At 48.7% G+C, this 22,453-nt stretch overlaps 1 protein-coding gene across 4 annotated transcripts in view; it reads right to left on the reverse strand.

Moving 5' to 3' along the window:
• Positions 1 to 1,252: 1,252 nt before the first annotated feature.
• The window catches only part of ANKS3 (ankyrin repeat and sterile alpha motif domain containing 3), a 28,598-nt gene continuing 7,397 nt past the window's right edge, over positions 1,253 to 22,453 (reverse strand). For 2 of the 4 annotated variants that reach the window (XM_073362816.1, XM_073362815.1), the window contains exons 7-17: positions 22,102 to 22,263; positions 20,780 to 20,905; positions 20,010 to 20,125; positions 17,529 to 17,705; positions 11,932 to 12,056; positions 11,358 to 11,499; positions 10,647 to 10,819; positions 6,813 to 6,925; positions 5,799 to 5,882; positions 4,989 to 5,083; positions 1,253 to 4,663 (exon numbers count right to left, since the gene is read on the reverse strand). In XM_073362816.1, coding sequence (XP_073218917.1) covers positions 5,001 to 5,083; positions 5,799 to 5,882; positions 6,813 to 6,925; positions 10,647 to 10,819; positions 11,358 to 11,499; positions 11,932 to 12,056; positions 17,529 to 17,705; positions 20,010 to 20,125; positions 20,780 to 20,905; positions 22,102 to 22,263 — 1,301 coding nt within the window. In that variant the 3' untranslated portion in view covers positions 1,253 to 4,663; positions 4,989 to 5,000. Of the gene's footprint in view, positions 4,664 to 4,988; positions 5,084 to 5,798; positions 5,883 to 6,812; positions 6,926 to 10,646; positions 10,820 to 11,357; positions 11,500 to 11,931; positions 12,057 to 17,528; positions 17,706 to 20,009; positions 20,126 to 20,779; positions 20,906 to 22,101; positions 22,335 to 22,453 lie in introns of all 4 variants that reach the window. The other 2 variants (XM_073362818.1, XM_073362817.1) reach the window with 2 other exon arrangements.

Below are 22,453 nucleotides of genomic sequence, written 5' to 3' on the forward strand. Positions count from 1 at the left end.
AGACACAATGATTTAAGCCAACTCTCCCCGGCATCATCTCTGCACAGATGGGCTACAGGTTGGAGCGAGCGATTTGTGAAAGCCACTACAGTCTGACAGGGGATTTGGACCCCTCTGAGATGAGAAGCAGGCCCTGGGTCACTAGCTAGGCTCAGGGCCTAAATTCCAGACTGCAATCAATACTGCAGCCAAGCCCACACAGCCTTAACCCCTCTGTAATGCACTTTGCCACATGCTCAGCTCTCCTCCCACAGCTGGGGCTGTTTAGGCTTATTCAGTGGAAGTAGCCAAAGGCACAAACAGACTAAGGGGAATGGCCAAGCGATCAGGCTGAGAGAGGGAGGCAGGCAGCACAATTTAGCCCAGAAGTTCCCTTGTTGGGTCAGCCCATCTCACAGCCCAGCACGCCACATGCTGCTGTCAAATCTGCTGCAGAACCAGCCTAGAGCTAGTACGCAGCATGTCAGGAAGTGCCAAAGATGTGCCCCTTGGAACTGTGTGTATATGGGAAGAATCGCAAAGGTTTGCGATTTCTATTTGATTCCAAGTGACAAACAATACGATCAGCGTTTGCAGCGATGCCGTAGCTATGTTGCCCCAGGATAGTAGAGACACAAGGTGAGTAAGGAAGAGCTCTGGGTGGCTCGAAAGTTTGTCTCACCAACAGAAGCTGGTCCAGTAAAAGATATTACTTCCCCCACCTTGTCTCTGAGATTATTGCATAGTTCAGCCTCTTATAAAACACAGCTCCATGCCCCCTGTTTGCCTGCTCCATAGAGGCCCCTACAGACAGTGCAGAGGTTGAGTACTGGCTGCTGGGTTACAGATCAAGCTGAGTGATTGGCACTTTGTTTAACAAGTCATAATGAAAAATCCCATCTTTGCAAAACAGTAAGAGCTAGTGGGCTGCTGGGGACATGTGTACTGCCTTCTGCACAGCCTCTTCTCACCCCTGAACGCTGATGAAGACACCTGCAAAAGAGCTTGTCTACAGAGGGACGCTAACCAGCCTAATGATAGCAGAATTACTTCGCTACAACTAAGTCAGTCAATATCCCTGTGTAGACAAACCCCAAGACCTGACCCTGTAACCGCTCTCCAATGGAGAGGTCTGGTGAAGCCAATAGGCTATTTACATGTGTACAGAGCATTCCCTTATGAAAGTATGTGAAGGACCAGGCTTATGGTGGAAGGGGGTCTGGGTTCAATGACAAATGTTTAGAGAGCCCCATAGTCTTTCCATTCTATGCTGCTCTGTGTAGAATGTGGATGAACACAGTGATGCCTAGGGGGCCATGGCAGCCAAGTGCAGGGCAGAGCAGCCCTGAGGTGGCTCTAACTTATTCCAAGGGTCATGCAGGTTCCTGATCAGCCTGGCTTAGGGGAGGTTCAACTGGTGCCCTAAAAGTTACTTTTTTACCCCCACCCCATTCCTAGATGCAAGCTGAGCGTGAGCAGAAGAAAATCACACCCCATGTGTGAGCATTTCCCACCACCTCTTCCTTCCCACCTCTCCCCAGCAATTCCTTTCTCCGTGCAGGTGATAGAGATACTGCTCCAGCACGGGAGTTAGGCACGCTAGAGGGACAATCGCAATGCGCCAAGCCCTCCCCCACAGCCACAGTAGAGGGAGCCCTACTCACACCTGGCTCTAGCCCACTGCTCAACATGCAACTGGCGACCCGACCAAACTAGTGCAGACAGATCCAGTCACCGATTTATTCCCCAAACACAGTGCACATTAATTCTGGTCTCACATGTAAGAGAAAAAACAGAAGTATAAACAAAGCCACGCAACCGAGCATGCTGCTGTGGCAAACTCACCTCCCTCCTCGCTGCTCTGAGAAATGAGCCAGGAACATTTGGAGACACCAAAGCATAGTGAATTCAGTGCTCCACCAGCACAGAGATTAACTCTCATTTGCCTGGCCCAGTCTCTTTGGCATTGGGCAGCAGAGCAGAGGGGAGATCCTGGCTCCGAGGATGGAGTCACAGCAGATATTGCACTTTGGGGTTTGTGGTCAAGATCTAAAAATAAAATACAGCTTTTTCCCCTTTACCAGCAAAGAGAAAGGTAGTTTCCCCAGCTCACCATAGACCCATCACAGGGGTATGGTCTTTGTCCAGAGGGCTGCAAGAACTAAGGCTGCCCTGAATCACTACACAGCATTAAAAATCATGTCACTTGGACAGTGCACCCTGAGCCACGTGAACACTACCTGTGAGAGCTCCCAGGGGCAGCAGCAGCATCAGGTCAGAGCAGCCAGTGGCCAAGACATCTCCATGAGCTGGAGCAGTGTATGTGAGGGGCCAGTGCACGCTGCAGTCTGTCTCCTGCAGCAGCCCGTGCTCCTGGAGCTCTCATTTCCAGCTCCCGGGGGCTGGAGCAGGAACACAGGCTGAAGACTATCCATTTCCACATACACATAATGGCATCAAAAGCACCCGGCAATTAAGAGGGAAGTGTCCGAGGCCTGCAGCATTTAAGGCTGTGGCAGCCACTCGTGGGGGAGGGGGTGGTGGTGGTGGTGGTTAGGGGAAGAGAGAGAGAGAGTGAGTGTGTATGTGCGTGTGTCTTTTACTCAGCTCCCTGGAGAGCCCCATTCACCATCTCATTCTTGTGCTGTAAACCCACAGCACCTCCCCCGCCTGCCTGGGGAAAAGGCCTCTGCAGCTTCCCCTTGTGCCCCACACCCCTCCCGGCTACCCTGCAAGAGCCCAAGGCACTAGTGTCTAAGAGTACAACCCCCACGCCCAGCGTTCTCATGCTGAGGGGCCAATGCGGGGGCTAAGGACTGCATGGAAACATTTCTGAACCATATGGGTCCTTTGAGGGAAGGAAGGAGATGAAGCTTCAGTCCACTAAACGAAGGGAAGAATAGCCCGGCAGGGGACCTCCTGTGGGCCCAGCGGGAAGAGATGGCAAAGGAGGCTGGAGAAGCACAAGGAGAACGGAATGCCTGGCTGCCCGTGGCCCAGAGGAGAGCAGGACTCAGCTGCCTGGCAGCATGCTTGGTCTCTCAGGCCCACAGATGCCATGAGGAAGGGTGCCTCTCATACCCCTCAAGAGACGGAAGCCAGGGTTTCCAAAGGTGCCCAGCCTGAGCCACCTTGGGCCGAGCTTTCTTCCGAGCCTTCCCATGCAGCAGCTTCAAAGGCCCATCCTATGGAGAAAACAGGAGGCCCCTCCTGCTCTCCCAGAGTGCAGGGAGAAGAGGGCAGCCCTGCCTGCTGCCTTGGGGACAAGCAGCCTCCATGAAGGGAAGGCAGGAGTCAAGAAACGGCAGGCAGGAAGCCCATTCATGGCGGCAGAGGCACCAAGCAGAGGGACCAACTGGGCCCAAGCTCAAGTCTGAAGGAGAGAGACTTGGACACAAGAACAGGAGCCAGGGGCTGAGGGTAGGGAGCCAGGTAACGGGTTCTCAGGGGAGAGGATGCCCCATGGAACAGGCTCCTGGTGTTAGACGCCTGCCTAAGGTCTCCTGTGACTGCCTTCAGACAGGGGCAGACGTGAGGGGAGGGATGTGGTGCCCATGGTCAGGTGTTACCCTGGGGGCGGGTTTTATAGAACCAATCACAGGGCCAAGCCCCGCATGCAGCACAGAGCACATAGCTCACACACAAGTGCTTGGGGATGGTATAAACTCACATCAGGCAAGAGCTGCACATGCCCTCCTCTCACGTGGCTCCTGGATCCCCCATTCAAAGGGGTCAGTGCTGCACCAGCAGCAGGGGTCAGTTGCTGCCTGTGGCAGAAGCTTCTGGGAGCACGCTGACTTGGTAGGAGCAAGGCCTTTGAAATGTGCTACCCTGGGGGGTTAATGTGGGCATTTCGTGGACTGGGAGAAGGATCTAGGGCCAGCTGCCAAGTCAGCTCTGACAGGGGGTCTGCACCCGTAACCAAACAGAGGGACCTGCCGGGTATGGCAGGACACTCAAGTGATCCCATACCGGCATCCAAGGAGGCAGGAGCTAACAGCTGAACCGCTGCAGGCTGCCAGGAGTAGGAGCTCCCTATAGGATAGAGTTGCACAGCAGGTTACGTTCAATCTCTCAGATCCTACAAGGGCTGCAGCTTGGGGCTGTTTGATCGTGTCTCAAAGGGGAGGCCCAGCACATGGAATGGCAGGAGACCCCCTCCAACTCTCCCATTTCCAAATCACAGGATCTCATCCCACCAGCCACCACTGTGCTGGCCTTTGCTCTGCATCACACACGTTTGCTGGGTCGGCCCACGGGCAGAGACCAAACTGAAGGAACAAGTTACGAGGGGTTGTGGTGGGAAGGGGCATAAGGGAATCTGGCTGCTACAGACAAGGGCTGCCTCTGTAAAAATATCAGGCAGCCTTAAGCAAAACTGAGGCAGAGTCTCCACGGGCAGCGAGAGGCCAATTAGCCCCGATGCTTCAGCTCTTAACATTCTAACCCTTGGGCAGGGAAAGCAAACCATCTGTAACCAGAACCCAGAGATCAGCCCGGCTAAGGCCGCCTGCCCACTTGACTCCTCGTCCTCCGCCGTCCCCAGGTGGCTGACCCCCTTCTCCAGGCGCCCGCCTGCCTCCTCCGCGCTCTCAGCAGAGGAGCCCTGTTGGCGGACCAGCCTTGCGCTCGTTCTCCCAGGCACTCAGCTTCCGGGTGGAACCGTCACCCGACGTCAGAACTCCTGCAAGGGAGAAGGAGCCACTCAGAGACCAAGAGCCCCCACTGCTCACTGGAAAATTAACCCTTTGCTGAAGGCAGCAGGAACATCGCTGTAAACAGCAGCTTGCTGTAGTTCCCACCAGCAACTCTCTAATCAAGGGACCTATATGGAAAGGCTGCTACTGATAGCAACCCCTGGGAGTTTGGTAGGGCAGGACAGAGGTGTGTAGGCAGAGCTATCAGAGGAGGGAGCTGGAAGGAGCTGCATGGCTACAGTGCCTCCAGCCAGCCCCTGCTTTTAATGGGCATTGACATGGGTCAGTATTTCCCAGCCCCACCCCACTTACCATCCTGCTCCATTAGGGCTCTGGCCAGCTCTGCTTGCCTCGCTCTGAGGCCTGTAGCCGTGCGAGGTTCTGAGTCACAGAATGCAGGGCATTCCCTAAGGGCATAAGCAAAACCTATTAGCCATCAGCCTAGGGCACCACAAGACAAGGGGCAGGGGAAAGGATCAGCCAGTAGGGTCACTGCATTCCTGTCTCTTTCCCACCGCACACCTTGCCACCCTCTGAACCACTGCTTTGATAGCTTCCTGCCACTGGGTCTAACTTCCACTACTCAGGAGAATGGGGCATGGACACTGGAGGCACACAAAGGCATCTTCATGGGCCACAGAGCTGGAGCAAGGCCAGTGCAAGAGGCCAGCACGCCTCAGCATGGGTAGGTTAGCAGGGGATGGAGTACGGAGAGAAGGGCTCCCCAGGCTCTGCTCCAACCTGTTTCTATTGCAGCACGGAGAAAGGCTACTCCTGTCCTTCATTCTAACTATGAAGGAGCCACCTTGAGGTGCACAGGAGGGAGTATTTGTGCCACAGAACAGCTGGAGAAAATAATTACTCCTGCTGCCTACAGGTGTCAGCATGGCTCACTAGTACAGCTGGGCCAGATGGCTGTGGGTTCAAGCCCCCACACAAGGATCCAGGGCTGATCTGGCACTTGTGCCATAGTAAGACAGGTTATGTTTTGCATGGGGCAGGTATCTTTTGCCCACTCTCCAGTTACCACCTGTTTTAGAAACCAAGTGTCCTTGGGTTTATTTCAGAGGGAGTTGGGGATAATCCTAGTGGTGTGGTCCCCCAAGACCCTCTCCACTGTACCCATATCTCCCACATGCTCCTCCAGGAAAGCCGACAGCTCAGGCAGGCTCAGGGACTTCAAGGAAACTGACCCTCCTTCTGGACCTGTGGGATTAAAAGCAGAGAGATTCTCACCAACCATTGCAGCTTCTCCGTGGCAGGAGCAGAGAAGCGAGAGCTTGAGGCTCAGTCCCCCTCACAGCCTTCATGCCCACAGCAGCTTGAATTGGTTGGTTTTGCTATACTGAGATCTTGACTCAAATGTGTTACTACAATGTAAATGTGTGACAAGCAGCAAGTTCCCTCAGTCCGCTAATTCTGCCAAAGAGGGATTGTGCTTGCACGGCACAGTTGGCTTAATGTTTGTGACCTCATCACCCTAGAGATGCTCAATAGGTCAAATACGAGGAGAATCTCAAGGAAATGGAGCTAGACGTGCTAGATGGTAATTGCCATGATTTTCTGTTTTGAAGAGAAGAAATGAAGATGCAACTTCCCCCGCTCTCCAGGGTGGTTCATAAACAGCTGTCAGTGTAGCAGTCGGATCAGTAGCGAATTGCCTGTGACATGCTCAGACAGGCCAACTGGTTTGCACAGGGTGGATGTTTTCCCAAGTATTCCCTCCCACACCTAGTTCTTGTTAATGGTGACATCTGCAAGCTCCCCAGCACCTCCTACTTGTCCAGGGGTAAAAAAAAAATCTTCAAAAGCACCTAAGGGAGTTAGGAACTTAAATTCCACTTTCAAAGGTACTGAGGAGCCCAAGTCCCACTTGAAGTCAATTGGATTAGATGCTTTTGAAAATTTTACTCTAGATCTATCTCATTAACGACAGAGTTTTTAAAGGATCTGTTCGGTAGCTCAGCCATTTCAGACGTCTCATTAGTTTCACCTTCTTCATCTATTAAAGCATCTGCTTTTTCTCTGGTGCCTCGCATATCCCTTTGGCTGCATTCATTCAGTCTGACTGTTTGCTGCCTTATCTTTTCCCTGCAGCCTGGACCATTCATACTCACAGCAGCACCTGGCTTTTACCTTCTCCCTCAGGCCATCTGCCCTCACCAGCTCCCAGCCGTGCCTTGGTCTCCATCATCCTGTCAGCCAGGTGCCCTTGCTTCAACCGGGAACATAGCTCTGCCTGACAGGCTCTGCCAAATGAGAACAAACCCCCATTAGCGAGGTACATGCGCTTCTGGGAAATCACCTGCCAGTGCCGTCCTGTGTCCTGAAACACCTGCCTGGGCAGCCAAGGGATCAAATGCTTCTTGGGGCGAGCAGCTCACTGGATTATAAACTGCCCTTCCCCGTCATAGGCAGATGTGCCCGAGACAAGAGTCCAGTGTGCCTTCCACAGCAATCCCTGCCCCTGTGCTTAGAACAGCTGCAGGGGTCAGTGAAAAAGGAGGAGGCAGGGATAGGTCCAGGCCTGGGTTTCACACAAATGCCCCTCAGGCTGGATTTGGTCCACATGACATCCAAGCCTGGTTCACACCCAAAGTTACACACTTGTAATTTAGAAATGCAAGCTAAACCAATGCACTTCAAGGTTTAAACCGAAGCAAGAGGGTCCACACACAAAGCTGCACCAGTTTATCATCACACCTTTAGTTAAGCCAGTGCAGCTTCAGTGTACAGACAAGCCCAGACTCTGTGCACAACCTCAACTTTCATTTAAAAAGAGAGAATTTAAGTTTCTTGCCTTGAGATCGTGAAGGAAACCTTCCACACGTGAACTGCTGCTTTCCTGAGTCTGCAGTCAGCTTCTGTGCAACTCAGAAACTTCTCTCCCCCACAACAGAACTTGGTCCAATAAAAGATATGACCTCCCCGACTTTGTCTCTTTAATATCCTGGGACCAACATGACTACAACTACACTGCAGACAACGAAGTCCCTAATAAGTTAGCAATAACTAAACTTTGAGTCACCATACACAGGCCAGATTTTACTCTGGATCTCTGGGCAAGCCTGTCATTGCCACCAACACCAGTTCTGCTGTGGATGGAGGGGCACACAGAGTCCTAACATTATATTCTGACCCATATGCCACAACGAAAAGTACAACTGGATCCCTTCACCAAATTAGTTTGACATCCCTCTTCTAGGCAGACAGCAGCTCCATGTCCATTAATGGGACAAATCCCAGATCCCTCCACCCACCTTCAAAGGAGCAGAGCCAGAACAGCAATGCGGCAGCATGAAAACAGCTGAAGCATGTCACACATACACATGGTTTTAAGGTGTCACTAGGACACCTCGTTGTTTTTGCTGATACAGACTAACACGGCTACTACTCTGAAACATGGTTTTAATAAAGAGACATGGACTGTCATGGCAAATATAGCCCCAAACACAGGCTATCAGAGCCACAAATCTACAAAACCTTAGGCCAATGGAACTGCCTCTGGGACAGCAACACACACATTTTTAGGAAGATTGAGCAGAATGGGCAGCATTGTGGGAACATGTGAGAATCAGGAGTGAAGTTCACCAGATACTGATTTGTTTACAGAGGTGAAGTCGACTAGTCTTTTTTCACCGTCCACCCTAAATGGAAAGTGTAAAACAAAATGGCACGGGGGGCAGAATTCTCCCCATATTAATAACCTAACCTGTTATTCAGTAATAGATAACCCCACGTGTTTTGAAAATGATTTTCAAGTCGACAATGTCCTTTTTAATCCATAAAAATAGTGCCTGCTTTAAGAAAGGACTGATTTCTCAGCCAGTAAGTGGTATACAAGGATTTTAGAAAATGATTTACCATTACAGGTAAAAGTGAAATAGCCACTTAATAGGTAAACCCTCTGTGAGGTTGCACTCTATGTGTTTTATGGAAATATGCTAAATGAGCATTAATATAATGTAACTGGAGTACGCTTTGTGCAAAAGGTCTCTTGTAAGGTATCATTACAGCTTATAATCTACTGAGTACGTTCATCCTATTTGTATGAATGTCTCATTCTTGTACCAAAAGCTAGACATATGAAGCATTACTCTAAAGTCCTATTGTAATTATGCAAAATGTGGGCCATTAATGGTGGCTTGAAATCTTGATGGTTCCCATTAACCAGGAAAATTGGTTGTAAATGGCTCTGTTTATTTGTACGCCTTCCTGTGTTGTGTAAGTCAGGCCAGGAAGAATGGAGGCTTGGGGTCTCACAGGACATGTGATAATGTCACCTGGTACTGGAATCCATCTTAAACCTTGTGCTTTTCCATTTAAAAGGAGGGGTGCGAACCCACAAAAGATTCCCACCTTGTGCCTAAGCTATGAAAGTGGATGAAACAGGACAAAGGGGGCTGCAGTCATGAGAAATCTCCTAGTTACCATCTGAGCTGGAACCAACCAGAACTATACCAGGGGAAAGGATTGGGCCCAGACAAAGAAGGAGCCTAGTCTGTGAAAGAAGCTTACTGAAACATCTCTGAGGGTGAGATTTACCTGTATTCAGTTTCTTAATGTATTAGGCTTAGACATGCGTGTTTTGTTTTGTTTTATTTTACTTGGTAACTTACTTTGTTCTGTCTGTTATTACCTGGAACCACTTAAATCCTACTTTTTATACTTAATCTGGGTTTGTTAATAAAGAAAAGTGATTTTATTAAGTGATTAATACCTGGGGGAGCAAACAGCTGTGCAAATCTCTCTATCGGTGTTATAGAGGGCGGACAGTTCATGAGTTTACTCTGTATAAGCTTTATACAGAGTAAAATGGATTTATTTGGGGTTTGCACCCCATTGGGAACCCATCACACCCTCCACCACGTTTGTTGGGCAATACATGCTGCTCTGGCATGTGTGGCTGGCCCTCTGCTATGATCACTGCCTCTGCACAGCTGAGCTCTGGAGGCGGGCACCACACACATGCACGCGCGCACACCTTATTTACTGTATGTGCTGCATACATGTGAATTCTGTGGTCAAACTGCTGGAGAATTCACTCAACTCCAGCCGCTGCATGCAGGGGTAACACAAGTGCCGTCTGGGAACACTATGCTGTTATCGCAAACCAGCCTCCTTTCTCATTTTTCCAGGGGGGCCCCTCTGGGACTCCCTCTCTTCACCACGTCCTCAAAGGCCTACAGCAGGGATTCTCTCCCCTCTGGCTACGGCAGGCTGGACACAGGTCCTTTGGGAACTCAGTGATGCTGCATCTCCTCTCTCAAGGGGCCAAGAACGTTGCTTCCACCCCTGGAGTGAAGGACAGAGACTTTCCAGTTTCAATCTATTGACCAACACAGCAGGACTGATGGGCTGAAAGTATCAGCTTAACCCCCAGAGCAGAAACACCACTGAACATGGGATTTATGGCATGCAGGATATTTTCAGAAGAACAGAAAAAAACAGAGTTGCCCTGCTGGCTAGAGTATCTAGGACTGTTCAACGCAGAGTGAAGTGTAAACCTCTCCCGTCCCGATGCATCTCACTGGGCAATGCTTATAATTTAGAGGCTGTGAATTTCATCCTGACGGCAGCTGGTGATCAGTGTGAGGCCTGAGTGTCCTTGCAGTGGAGAAGCACTACAGGTTTTAGTGGTAGGAGGGCTCTTGGTCTTTCTTCCCAACTCTGCCACTGCTCCCTAAGTAACCATAGGCAAGTCACTTAGCACCTGGTTCCCACTGGGGTTGAACATTCAGAATTCCAGCTCTGGAAAGCCACGCCCCTACCTACTGTGCTTCAGGAAGGGGCTTCAGTATCTGCTTATCTTGTTGGAATGTCCTCATTTGAGGGAGGATTAGAACGGGGTTCAGATGCTGTGGTGTGACTGTGTGTGGGCAGCTCACTAGAAGGGCGCCGCCTGCATTCACGGCAGACAGTGGACACGCTGGGATGGCCCCATTCTCCGTTTCACCTGGAGCAACTTACTTCATTTGCTCTAGCAGGACCCCAGCGTCCCTGGTGATGGCTTGGGCCTCTTGCAGCTGGATCTGGACATCATTCCAAGCCACGTCCCGCTCCATCAAGCAGTTCTCGACCACTGCCCGCAGCTCCTGCTCCTGGGACACCTGGCCCTTTATCACTTCCATTTCCTCACACCTCTATAGTGGGGGAGAGTGAGAGAGGAGGGACTGAAAGGGGGAGTGCTGCGCGCTGCAATCTCAGACACTTGACTGCTCACAAGACATCCCTAGAACTTCCTGTTACAACGATCTGGGCGGTTACATAGGGCTCCATATGTACCCACCAAACCCATGCGAGGCCCAAATGCAAGTGGGAAGAAAGCTAGGTAATGTTCCCACACAGGGTCAGCTCTGATCTCCGGGATTCCCCTTCTTTCCATGCACGAGGGTGGGTTTGCCAAGCTGACAGAAATTTCTGCATGAATTTCCCCATTTCAGCATGAGCAGATCCTAACCAGGATGGCAGATATCACTAGTCCAGCATCCTGGCCAGCTGGGTTTGAACTAAAGACATAGAAGACTCATCAACAGAGAGTGAGGGTTAGAGGGTTACTGAACTTACCCTACCCCTTTGCATCCCTTCCAAATTACCTCAGCTCCCTCACTTAAGAGCCTTTCCCCCCGCAAAGGAGGTGCCATAGTAAATATGCGATTGGGTTAGAGCCAGGCTCCTTACCTTGTGCAGCTGAATGGCCATCTCCTGCATTTCCGCCTCCAGCCGATCTGCATAGGCCAGCTCTAGGGCATCGCTGGGAGGCCTGGCATTGCTGTGCCATCGAGCAATGGCAGAGGTCATCTTCCGCTTAGGCCCGAACAGACTGATGATACAACAGCAAGCGGTTAGCAGCAAAACTGAACCAGGACCTTGCTTCAGAGACTCCTGCCCCTTCTTCCACTGAGGCCCATGAAAACCCCAGCAACGAGCGGGAAGGATAGTTAGGGACAGCAGAAAACCACGATCTATCTCCTCTAAGGCTCTGCTGACAGCTGCAGGAGAGTTGCAGGCAGGGACTGAGATGGGGGGGTGGGGAGGGAGGAGGAAGTGGTGCATGGCTGGAAGACCAGCGCTTGCTGTAGACCAGGATTAAGGCACATTGAGAAATCTGTGATGGATCCCCAGGCTGGAGGGCAAGACTAAAAGGTAGTGGCAGAATCGTGCAAACCCAGAGGGGGGGCTGGAAGAGAGGACTGAACTTTCCTGATCCCTTCGTATGCCCCAGCGACAAAGGAGCTACACTGTGGAGACTCACGTGATGCCTATTTCCTTGAGATCACTCTCTGTGAGGGTCAGGAAGATCCGGAGGTCGATGTCCTGCTCCTCAAACACCTGGAGGTACTTCAAACACCCGATCTGCTCCAGGAATGTTGCCAGGTCCTGCAGCCCATCCAAAGCAAAGATGTTTATACTCACACGAGAAACTGGACCCTCCTGTCTCCTTGAATGAAAGGCTAACAGCTACTTTGGAGCTATCCTAACTTTCTCTGCACTGTTCACTCTCAAAAGCCACATGCTGTAACGGGGCCTGGCTTGTAGTTTGTAGCAGCCAGACACTGTAAAGCTCTTCCTTCAGATTCCCTGCACTACACTGGGCTGAGGAGAGGATTGCCCAAACCATCCCAAAAAGCAGGTTACATAGGACAGAACTGTGTCAGGGATGAAGACTATTTGCCAGGTGAAAGTGTAACTGTTGCAGCCTTATCTGAATATTTAGTAAGAGCACCTTTGGCTAAAATCCACCTTAAATGGAAGGGATTTGATGGCACCATGATTGTGGGAGTGAAGAATACAATTCCCTCAGACCTTTTAATCGGGAATGATTTTAAAACATTGTGCAGTCAGGTTAATATGAAACTGTCTATTGGGGCAATGATTTGCCTATAGAGGGTTTCTCCAAATGTTTGTCTGAGGAAGATAGCTGTTTGTCTGTTCAGAAAAGCAGGTTATATGTGAATGAAGTTTCTGAATGTCTGTCTAATATCTTAGAAGTAAATCTGGAATTAGATAAACACAGAGAGAACTCATTGATCAGGAAAATGTTTCTCTAGAGCAGATTAAAGTTGATGGTCAGGTTGAAGCCCTAATTGAGGAAGAAGGGGGTATATTCTTGGTGAGTGTAGTTTTTAAAAACGAGCCTAGACAAGGTAACAGTAATTTGCTTAAAGTAGTTCAGTATGAGCCACTGTCTGTAAAAAGCAGAAGTTTGTCTGTTGGGAGTGGTATCTTTCCTGTTAAGGAAGCTGTCCCACTCTCCAAGCAATTGTCCATTAACAGCCAGGTGTGCTGGGACAAAGGAAAAAATGTCTCCAATTGTTTGTCTGTTTTGAGCAACGGCAGCATGCCTGCTAAGGAACAGTGTGTATCTAGCTCTCCTCTGTCTGTAAAGCAGACAGAAGAAGCCGGTCAGCCAAGGATGGTTGAAAATGTATCCGTCATCTCAGAGCTGATTCTGGATTTAATTGAAGCCCAGGATGGAAATGTTCCTAAGTTTGTGTCTGTTAGGGATAATGACATTGTAACCAGGTTACATCCAGTTAATGTAATAAATGAGTCCCAGGGACCAGGCAATTTTCATGCTTCTATTTTGCCTATTGCTAGTGTGTTGTTGGGTAAAGATATGACAACCTTGTCGAATCAGGTTGATATTGTAGCCAGGACACAAGGAAAGCATAAACATGATTTGACTACGTTACCCACTGACAGTGTGGAAACTTGTAACAAGGAGGAAATGATTCCTAATCTTGTGCCTATTGTCAGCCAGGAGAGCTGCAAAGGGGAAAGGAATGCTTCTAACCTTTTAATCATGGAGTCTAGCAGCTTGCCTGAAAGGGGGTTGTGTAATAATCCTTCTGATTGGCCAGAGGTGATTCTGGATGTAACTGAAACTCAGAAGGAGTTTGGTGATTTGTATGTTGTGCCAAAGTCGGTTCTGGACATAAATAAAGCTCAGAAAGAATCTGCTGCAGTTCATAATACTGCAGGAGGGAAGGAATTTCTTAGTGACGTCTTTAAAGTCTATAAAAAGTCAATAGCTGTGCCTAGTTGGGTGAAAAGGAATTACTTCCATTGACTCTTAATGGGCCATTGTTGGTAGTAAAGAGTTTGTCTTCTGAGAAGAGTGTGTTGGTGGCTAATGGCTGAAGTCTTTCAAGTAAAAACGAATACACTGAATTTGCTTTAGAAAGACCCATTGTGGGTAGCTTTGAAAAGATTTCAGATGGTATAAAAATTGTTAGGGAGTTTGAACAGCCCTACAAGCTTGACCAGCTTGTGGTGGAGACAATGTTGATGGGACAGGAATGTCTCCATGGTTATTCTTTGAGTAAACAGTCTGCATCTCCGGTTCAGAGGGAAAACTGGATAGCTGAATCTGCAGAGCAGGAGAACAGTTGATCTCTCGAGAATATAGGGGATGGCAGGTAAACTCATCTCTAGACATTTTGGATATGTCTTGTAGTCTCTTATTGGACTTGACATCTGATTCCACGTGGAAGCAGAGGTTGGTAATGGAAGGACAAAAGAACCTTGAGTTGAACAGGCTTGTGAAAAATGGATGGTATCTCTTTAAGACAGAGTCTAGCCTTGGAATTGGTAAAGGTTAAGAATCTGAAAACTGGTAAACAGGCTAGTGTCTGTGTTAAAGTAAATTACCTGACTGATGGGGGTGGGGGGAACACTTGCCTCACTCATCTCTAAGATACCAAAACCCCAAGGAAGTGGTTAAACTAAAAGCCTATGTTAAGGAAAACCCTAAGGTAAAGAAAAAACTAAAAAGACTCAAAAGGGATATTGAACAAGCTGACCTAAAGAATGATTTATCTAAACAAAAGGCTTGGCATGGCAAGAATAATTGTAAATGTATTTAGTGTTTCTGATACCATTGCTGTACAATGTGCATGATCTTGAACATGTTAAGAGTGGTACATAATAGAAACCCTTATGATTATGCCTTTTGGTTCAAGAACACACTTTGTATTAAAAAGCCTAATAATGTTAAGGTTTCACAGCTAATGCCTGTACACAATCCTAAAACTTTCCACAGCAAAAAGACCATTACAAGCTTGAACTGCTGTCCACAAAGGGAAACTGAGGTACAACCTTCACAGCTTTCATGGCTGAATGCCAGAGTAAGTGCTCTCTGAAGAACATTAATGGCCATGTTAAGTCAACACATGGATCACACCCTAGAATCACTAAAGTGTTTCACAAAGTGTGAACTAAGTTTTTAACTTGGTCCAAAGCATGCATCAATATTTTGGCCTTACAAAGAATTCAATGTAAACACTGCTCGTATCGATGATGGAAGGTTCTTAAGGTGTATCCAGGAGCTCTAGTTTCTCCCTTCCACACCAGTCTCACATTGGGGGTGTGACACTTGACCAGAAAGCGTTAAGCATCCTGCAGGATAAATGATTCCAATTCAACTCTTTAAAACATACAGGGAGATAATTATATAGGTAGAACTCAACAATGTAATCAAACCGTCCCTGTCTATGCTGTATTTTGTTAATTCAGAGATCAAGAGAACATCTTAACATTTAAATGAACTGTAAACCTAGGATATCGCTGTATTCATCTCTTTTTGAAATGTATAGCAAATCATCTGCAAATGGTAGAAAAATGGGCAATTGCCTTATGTTAATCTGTATGAATAATTACCTGCGATGCTTAGGAAATGAGTGTCTATTGTTCGCCGAGGGACTCCGAGCTGTTACAAGAGGGCCTAAAACTATATAAAAAATGGCTTGGATCCTGATCCTGTCATCTCAGATCTGCTTGAGGCTTCATGCAGGGGAAGCCTAAGCCATAAGGACTGAGATCCCAGTGCTGACTGGACCACCCTGAATACAAACATTGGACTGTAACCTATGGACTATTTCTGAAAGAACTCTTTGCATCTGCAAAGTTCACCATCTCCGCTATGAATCTGAATCTCAAGGTTGACTCATGTCTGTATGTATACTGATCTTTTAACCAATTCTCTCTTTTCTTTAATAAATTTTAGTTTAATTAGTAAGAATTGGTTGTAAGTATGTATTTGGGAAAAGTCTGGAATATTCATTAACCTGGGAGGTAATATGTCCAATCCTTTGGGATTGGTAGAACCTCTTTTATATGATGAATAAGATTTTCAGAAATCCTCATCATACCTGACTTGGGTGTCTAGGTGGAGGCCTGAGGCTGGGTTATTTTAAGGAAACTGTGTTGTTGGCTTCTGAACAACCAGTGAGGTAATATAGAAGCTACTGTGTGCTGGTTTGGTAAATCTAAGTATTGGAATATCTCCCAGCTTTGGGGATTGTCTGACCCATTCTTTGGGGTTCATCCTAATTGAGTGACCTCAGCTGGCTCCCCTGGGATTCTGGTCACAGCGGCATAGTTGGCAGGATACTCATTACCACAGGTTAACTGGGATTTTGGATCAGAACCACACACTTGTCAAAAATTAATTTTTATATTGGAGAGTTTAAGGGTTAAAAATCAGTTACAATGAGTGAGCCAAGGTCATATGAAGAGCTTGACAGAAAAACCCTTGAAGAATTGTGCTTACAGAGGGGGTTGTCTTTTAAGAAAAAGCTCCCAGAGCAAGAACTGAAAAATCCGTTAATGGCCAGTGAAAGGGAAGCAGACCCAGTGAAAATGTTTGCAGTGGGAAACCAGCAGCAACTAGAACATGAACAAAAGTGGACAGATCTTCGATTGCAGGAAAAGCAAAAGATAGCTGATATGGAAAAAGAAGCCCATTTAAGGCTTATGGAATGGCTGGCTGCTGAGGAGAAGGCTCACCAGATGCAAGAGGAATCTGCCAGAAGCTCCAAGTCTTGAAACAGCAGAAAAAGATGCCACAGCCTGCCTGCAGCTCTTACCTGGGGTCCTCATCCCCTCATGACAACAACTGGGAAAGGATTTGTCCCATTTACAAAGATACTGAGGACATAGAGGAATTTCTATCTACCTTTGATCATCTCTGTGAAATTCACTATATCCCAGAGGTACATTGTATGCCTGACCTGCTAACCAGATTGACTGGGAAAGCCAGGGAGCTGTTCAATGAAATGGGTATGAATGAAGCTTTGAATTATATAAAATATAAAAAGATACTGTGTTAATGACTTACACCATAAATACCTCTGATTGAATCTTAGGGGCAGGGGGGGTGCTGCCAGGGGGAGTCTGCGCCATCAGCAGCCGGGGGGAGTCCTGGGGGGCCAGCAGCTGCTCTGACTGCGCCCGGGACTGCTTTTCAGGAGATTCCCGGGGCAGTCGCATTGGCTGCTGCTTGGGTGGTCCCCAGGGCCAGCTGCAGGGACCTCCAGAGCTGCAGCCGGTGCGGTTGCCCCCGGGGCTGAGGCTGCTCCAGCAGTGGCTGGTGCAACTGGCTGCAGGACCTCTCTAGCAGTGGTTAGTGTGGCTGTCCCCAGGGCCAGCTGCTTGGGCGGCCTTGGGGTCAGCCACACAGGCCACTGCAGAAGTCACAGAGGTCGTACCTGCTCTGGTAATTACACCGGGCTGGGAGGGCAGCTTAAGGAGCCAAGGTTAGAAGCACTGGGGTGCAGGGATCAGGAATGCTCCATCACAGCAATAGTGATGCCCAAGCAGGAGTTTCACTGCAAAAGCAGCCTCTCCATTTAAAAAAAAAAAGAGTATTAGAATGAGCTGCAGAGGTTCAGCATCAAAGTCCACTCGGGGTGGGAGAGGCAGCATTGCTTCCTTATCTGAGAAAGCCAAATGACCATGCTGGAGTCCTGGGGCAGCGTTCTCTTCGAGGGATCTCCAATAGCTTTGTACTGACACACATTCTCACCCCATCACAGAGGTGAGTTTTCTGTTCTTCTTTGCAGCTCTTACCTGGGGTCCTGTGTAGGTGGTGGCTTCTCGGTTAGGGAGTATACAGTGCTGACTAGACACCCCAGCTTTGCCCGGACTCTGAGACCACTGGCTGTCACTGTTGCTGTACCGGGTCTTGATCTTCACGTAGCTTTTAGCCTGTTTCCGACTAGAGAGCTGTTTCGCATGGTCAGAGTCCTGGAGAGACAGAAGGGGCCTGTTTAATGGCACAGGGTCAACTTGCTGAGTCACCAGAATCACTACAGGGAACTGCATGGGTGTGGAACATGGGGAAGCTCTCAGCTACTTCAGTCCCAGGCTCTGAGTCTGGGCAAGCTCACTGTAGGGCCTGGGGTAGGAACAGAATACTCTGTCTTAGCCACATTTCCCAACAGGAGACTGTTTCCTAAATGGAGCAGAGGCCCAGAAGTGTGGGTGATAAAGACTAAGCAAATCGCTTGTTAAAGAGAACTTCCAGGGTGAAGTCGTGAGCACAGAGCAACTTGCAGGGACTCTAGTCTCAGGGAGACAAGCGAAGGAGACGATTCCCCAATCCATCATGCCGAGGGTTTTAGGTAGGATGGAACTGTGTCAGGCAGGATCAAAATCCTTATCTGGACTGTAAGCTCCTTGGGGCAGAGCCTGTCTTTGTTCTGTGTTCGTACAGCACCTAGCACCATGGGGGTCCAGGGTCATAAGCGGGCTCCTAGGTGCTACCACCACCTGCGCTAATAATTACACTGAGCTGGGAAGAAAGTTTAAGGAGCCAAGGTTAGAAGCACTGGAGTCTGGAGCCATCAGGAATGTTCCATTAGAGCAACAGCAATGCCCGAGCAGGAGTTTCACTGTAAAAGCAGCCTCTCCATTTTTAAGAGTATTAGAACGAGCTTCAGAGGTTAGGCATCAAAGCCCACTAGGGGGAAATGGGGGTGGAGGGCGGGGGCAGCATTGCTTCCTTATCTGAGAAAGCCAAATGACCAGGCTGGAGTCCGGGGCAGTGTTCTCTTCGATGGATCTCCAGAACGCTGCACTATGATAGAGAGGCCTTGCTTTGGAGCTAATCCTTGGAGTGCCAGCACCACAAAGCAGCCATCACCTGTTGCATTCTTTCAAGCCCAGAGAAACATTGAGCCCTCTGACTAGCAGAAGGATGGGGTGCGGTTATTCCTGTGAGCAGCAGCTCAGAGAACCAGGGAGCCCTCCTAGTGCCCAACAATGTCATACCCATCCAGCACATCTACACCAAACCCAGAACCTGGTCTACGAATGCAAGTGGTTACTCGAACCACTGAGTAACTTACATAGATTCCAAGTCCAGACTTCCTCCCCATACTCCAACCTGTAGAAGCCAAGACCACCTTAGAAGCAGTGGTGCAATTCTACTTCCACAAATCCAAGTGACCTGATCCAGTCATCTGGCCAAATTCCTTCAACAGTTATCAAATGCTAGGGTATGGGAGACTTCCCTTCTAGAAGTGGGTTAGGGACAGAGCAAGGGCTCAGGGATTGGGAAAAGAATGGACTTTAAAAACATGGTGAAAATTAGTGCTCACCAGGGAAGGGCACAGACATCACCAGGTAGAGCACAGCATAGTGCAGGGAAGGGAGTCTGCTTCAGAAAACAAGGCAGCCCACTGGCACCTGTCAGGATGCTGTCAATCACAAAGTGGCTATTTATACTGCCCTGGGGCTAAATGATCGTGGAAAGGGTTTATCTCAGGACAAGAATTTACTGTTTGTATTCACTGCCCTGCTGTTTGTAAGAGGCTCCAAGAAAGCTCCTGAATCAAATGGTCACATGGTCTGAGCCTTCTCTGGTGGGGAGGGCAGTGAATGCCTAGGACAAGGGAAAGTGCTGTGATTGGAGAGTTACTGATCTACCCATCAGGAAACCACTCTGCAGGGAGGGTGCTCAGCTACTTGGATCAATGTCAAATGATACAACTTTCCAGACTACTGTACCCCTTTCAGGAGTCTGATTTGTCTTGTGTACCCTCAAGTTTCACCTCACTTAAAAACTACTTGCTTACAAAATCAATAAAAATACACAACTGTCACAGCACACTATTACTGAAAAAAGTCTTACTTTCTCATTTTTACCATATAATTGTAAAATAAAGTGATTGGAATATAATTATACTTATATTTCAGTGTATATAGACCAGTATAAACAAGTCATTGTCTGTATGAAATTTTAGTTTGTACTGACTTCGTTGGTGCTTTTTATGTAGCCTGTTGTAAAACTAGGCAAATATCTAGAATCTATGTACCCCCTGGAAGATCTCTGCATACCCCGGGGTACACCTACCTCTGGTTGAGAGCCACTGCCTTAACACATTCAAAAGGAGTTTACAGCTTTTGTTCTACCCTTGGAGGTTCTCCCCTCCTGTCCCTAGATCCTACAGTCTCACAGCTGATGTAAAGTTATGGCAAGTGGCTGGCGTATTTGTGAGTTCCCGTATTCCACCAACAGCAGTGACAAAGAAGAGACAAAAGCCCCACCTCATTGCTCTCCAGGGAGCCCTCACTGCTGACCCCCAGGGCTTTGGGCAGACACTCGCTGCTGCTGCTGCTGCTCCTAATGGTGTCCAAGTTGTTGGTGAAGAAAGCATTTTCTTCTGAAGGGGAGCAGAAAGGAAAACAATGAGTTCCTGCTTCTTCTCCTTGATCTTCTCACCTCACGGAGACATCCAGCCTGAGTCTGTGTGCAACAGCTGCTCAGATTAGGAGGTTACTCTGAGGAGTGAGTGGAGAGTATCATGTCTGGAATGAGGGCACCCGTCCTTCCCCATACCACTGCCAGTGGGTGTAAAGTAGTTTCAGTGCAATACATTGATGGACAGATTTATAGCCATTTAGTATCACTGACTGCAGTAATGGGTAACAGATGCACGTTTTAGGGCATGGGGTTACCAGCTAAGTCTGTGTTCTTGTCCCTAAGCACCCAGGAGAGGTCTCCCAATGCTCGTGACATAAGGCCAGTGCAGATGGACGGCACTCATTTTCTTTCTACCCCTCTCTCCTCCTTCCATCATGGCACTTCACTCTCCCCTGGGATGGCAGGACAGAATTTATGCCACTCCAACAAAGGATGCCTGTGCACTGATGGGTTGCCCCCTTTCTTGCTTGAATCTCGGACAAGATGACTTCCTAGAAGCTCTTCAGACCTAAGGGGTGGTGAGTGAGAAAGGAAATATGCAAGCTCTGAGGCAGTTCTCAACCCCAGGTCACTCAGACTGGAAGCTAGACACTCCTCTGAGACCATGCCTTACCCCTGCTGCTGCTACTTTCCACGTCTTGCTCGTTGATTGGAGAGGTGACGTCCCGGAACCGGAGATCCTCCCCTTCAAAGCTACCATCATCACTGAACGTAACGTAGCCCTGCAGAGGGACCTGCTCTGTGTGCAAAGAGATGAGAATGCAAGTTACCAGACAGGTTGCAGCATGCGGAGCAGCAGCTGCCAGCAAGTGTCCAGGGATCTGAAGACAATCAGGGGAAGAAATCACATTTTAAAATAACCGGCTTCCATTCCCCTTTGAATGACTAACAACATTACCAGGAACGTGAAAGCCTAATAGCTCCCTTTGTATACAAGATTAGCGCTGATCACTGACCATGCTCTAGCCAGATGCCTGTATCTAAGAGGATCGCACATAACCAGCCTTGCAGCAGATGCACCTCCGGCTTACTGAGCTTGGAGTATTTCCTCCCTTCCCCGAGTTTTTGGTCAGCACACCGTCAGCACCCTGTGAAGTTCTGCAGCTGGTGATTTGAGCATTTTAATACAGTCACCTCCCAGTAGTAGTATCAGGCTACACCAAAGCATGTTTCCTCACTAGCCCGAACAACGTTAAAATAAGGTCAGTTCAAGCTCAAGGGAATCTGAGGGTTGGTATTTTTTCTTCAATACAAATCAATATTCCTGGCCATCCAAGATAACCAAGTAGCTGGCTAGAATCACTGAACATCACCACTTCTCGCCATGCATCCAACAAAGGGCAAAGCTCATGCCCGCCCTATATTTAGGTAAGCCCATCACCTTCATCAAGGAGTTAATGTTTAAACCCGGCTGACGTTCTCCCGGCCTGTCACATGGCCAACCTCACCAATTTCCACTGCAGCAGGAAGTGTTTCCGGTTCCTCAGGCAGTTACAGCTCACCTGGCCCTGATGCTGGGAGATTAGTTTAATCATTCCTGCTGTTTGGCCTGCCTTGAATCCTCCCCGCCCCCCGACACACCTGCAGGTTTGTGAATGGCTCTGTGACTCTTGAGTCTATCTTGGAAAGGGTAGAGGGGCCAATCTCAAGAGTCAGACCGCAAGCAGAGATTGAGATGATGCTGAAGGACATTCTCAGCTGGTAAGTAAAAAGTCATCCCCCTCATGGATCAGCTGGGAGATGGTTTTTAGAGCTGGCTTTCAGCCCCTGTAAAGATGGGTGTTTGCTTAGTGTTGGCAGTTGTAGGAGCCATGCAGGAAGGCCCAATCTAAAGGAGCAGGGAACTGCTGGCGCTGCAGTAACAGCAAAGCAGCACTGTGGCACCCCTGAGATCACGAAGGAGCCTCATGGTTAGATTCCCCGACCCACGCTCACCACAGCGAGACTGCTTCTTTCCTGCAATTCCGACAGCTGTTATCTTAGCCAAAGCCTGGGGCCCCTCGTGGATACTGGGGCCCTTGGTCTTACGGACTGGTCTCTGTCTCTGGGGGGCGGAGCACGATTCATCCGAGGAGCTCAGATCTTCACAGTATTTTCCTGTGGTCCAAGCACAGACCATTAGCTGCACAGTACCTCCAGCTACTTACATCCTTGATTTGCTACTGGCCCTTTAAAAGCAGTGGAAAAAAACAGTGAAACAAAGCAAAGGGTGAGCAAGCAATGGTTGACTGGAGCAGAAGCTTATTGCAAGGCACCCCTCGCATCAACAAGGGCTACAATCCAGGAC

The sequence above is a fragment of the Lepidochelys kempii genome, chromosome 10 (genome assembly GCF_965140265.1).
Source record: "Lepidochelys kempii isolate rLepKem1 chromosome 10, rLepKem1.hap2, whole genome shotgun sequence".
In the NCBI taxonomy this organism is placed as follows: domain Eukaryota; kingdom Metazoa; phylum Chordata; order Testudines; family Cheloniidae; genus Lepidochelys; species Lepidochelys kempii.